This window comes from Sinocyclocheilus anshuiensis, unplaced genomic scaffold (assembly GCF_001515605.1).
Source record: "Sinocyclocheilus anshuiensis isolate Anshui unplaced genomic scaffold, SAMN03320099.WGS_v1.1 scaffold117, whole genome shotgun sequence".
Classification (NCBI taxonomy): domain Eukaryota; kingdom Metazoa; phylum Chordata; class Actinopteri; order Cypriniformes; family Cyprinidae; genus Sinocyclocheilus; species Sinocyclocheilus anshuiensis.
This window is the reverse complement of record NW_015536624.1, coordinates 1644126-1645783: the sequence shown is the minus strand read 5'-3', so window position 1 is coordinate 1645783 and position 1658 is coordinate 1644126. Positions and strand designations below refer to the sequence as shown.

At 38.2% G+C, this 1658-nt stretch overlaps 1 protein-coding gene across 1 annotated transcript in view; it reads left to right on the top strand.

The window, feature by feature from the left end:
- Positions 1-1658, top strand: part of LOC107653214 (serine/threonine-protein kinase Chk2-like) — a 14926-nt gene that overhangs the window by 10140 nt on the left and 3128 nt on the right. The window contains exons 10-11 of the mRNA XM_016439886.1: positions 678-764; positions 965-1128. Coding sequence (XP_016295372.1) covers positions 678-764; positions 965-1128 — 251 coding nt within the window. The remainder of the gene's footprint in view (positions 1-677; positions 765-964; positions 1129-1658) is intronic.

The following is a 1658-nucleotide window of genomic DNA, read 5'->3' as shown; positions in this document are numbered from 1 at the left end:
GTGTTTGTTCATGTTTTTGTTGCTGTTACGTGACGTAGCGGTGTCTCACTAGGGGCGAGACGTGGCCTGATGACGTCATCGTTTCAGAAAATATACGGATTCGCTGCCCACATGAAAACACAAGGGCAGCGTTTTCAGATTTATCCACTCTGGAACCCGGTTTCAAAAAATATCGGTTTCACTCTCCCAAAACGCCGGATCCGTGTGGACGAAACGCCTATACGATACAAAATGTATGCGTATACAGCTAAACGCGTCTCCGTGTGGACGGAGCCTAAAATTTGTAGTTATATGCTATAAGGTAATATCACACTATGATAAATGATAATGATTAATCATTTTAAAAGCAACTACTAAAAATTTCCCATTTCAAAACTATATTAATGAAGGTTGTTGTACTTGTTTCAAAAAACAATTAACTAATTTTTATGCCCATTACTTGTGTGCAGAATCTCACGCCAGTGTGCTTTTAAAGGAAAAGTGCTCTTCAAGACAAAATGCATTTAGCAGATAAAACAACTTACAATAGAGGTGCAAAAGCAATTTGTCACAGAGCCAACAATATTTCTACAGTGTATAATGCCAGGTTTATTAGAAAGCCAAACTAGGAGACAAGGTATAGCAGAGGTGAAATGCAAAGAAAAATTTTCAAACATGTTCTGTTATATTCTCTCCAGTATCTCCACAATAACGGGATTATTCATCGAGATCTCAAGCCTGAGAATGTGCTGCTGGCTTCACATGACGACATCTGTTTGATTAAGGTGTGTTTGCCTGAGAGCTTAGAAACTGACGTAGCTTTAGCCTCAGATTCTGACATCGTTCTCCTTTAATTGTCGCAGTTCCAAAGTTCAGAGATCCAGCCAAGCCTTTGTCTTTGTGGTTGAAACAGGATGCACAGAAATAATCCTGAACCTGAGATAACCTGCTTTCCTCACACATGCGAATTCTCAATGCTTTGTAGATTACGGATTTTAATCAGTCCAAGATTTTGGAGGAATCCTCCCTGATGAAGACGCTTTGCGGGACGCCCACATATCTCGCCCCGGAGGTGTTCACACACGCTGCGACTGTAGGATATACAAAAGCAGTCGATTACTGGAGCCTGGGGGTCCTACTGTTCATCTGGTTAGTGGAGATTAAAGTTGAACGAGTAAATATGAATCAGTTAATTCTACTTAAAGGAGTAGTTCATCTAAAAATGAAATGAAATGGTCATCATTTACTTGTGTCTTTTCTAGGGTTGCAAAAAGGTGGAAAATTTCCAGTAAATTTCAAAAACATTCCAGTAATTTGGAATCTTCCGGGAATTTTTGGTAAGTTTCCGGAAATTTACCAGAAATTTTCCACCCCTTTGCAACCCTAGTCTTTTCCGAACCCATTTGACTTTTTTTCTTCCACACAAAAAGTGAATTACAGTATATGGGAACGTTATCCTGTCTACTCTATTAAATATGATGAAAGTGAATGAGGACTGGGGCTGTCAAGCTTAAAAAAAAAGATGCAAAAGTATCGTAAATGTAGGCGATATGACTGGTACACTACATTCTAAAACTTTTCACATTTATTTATACAGTGTTTTACTTGCATAATGCAGATTGTTTTAAAGCAGCCTCACTGAAATGTAGATTAAATGGTAGATTAAATTAAATTAAAAT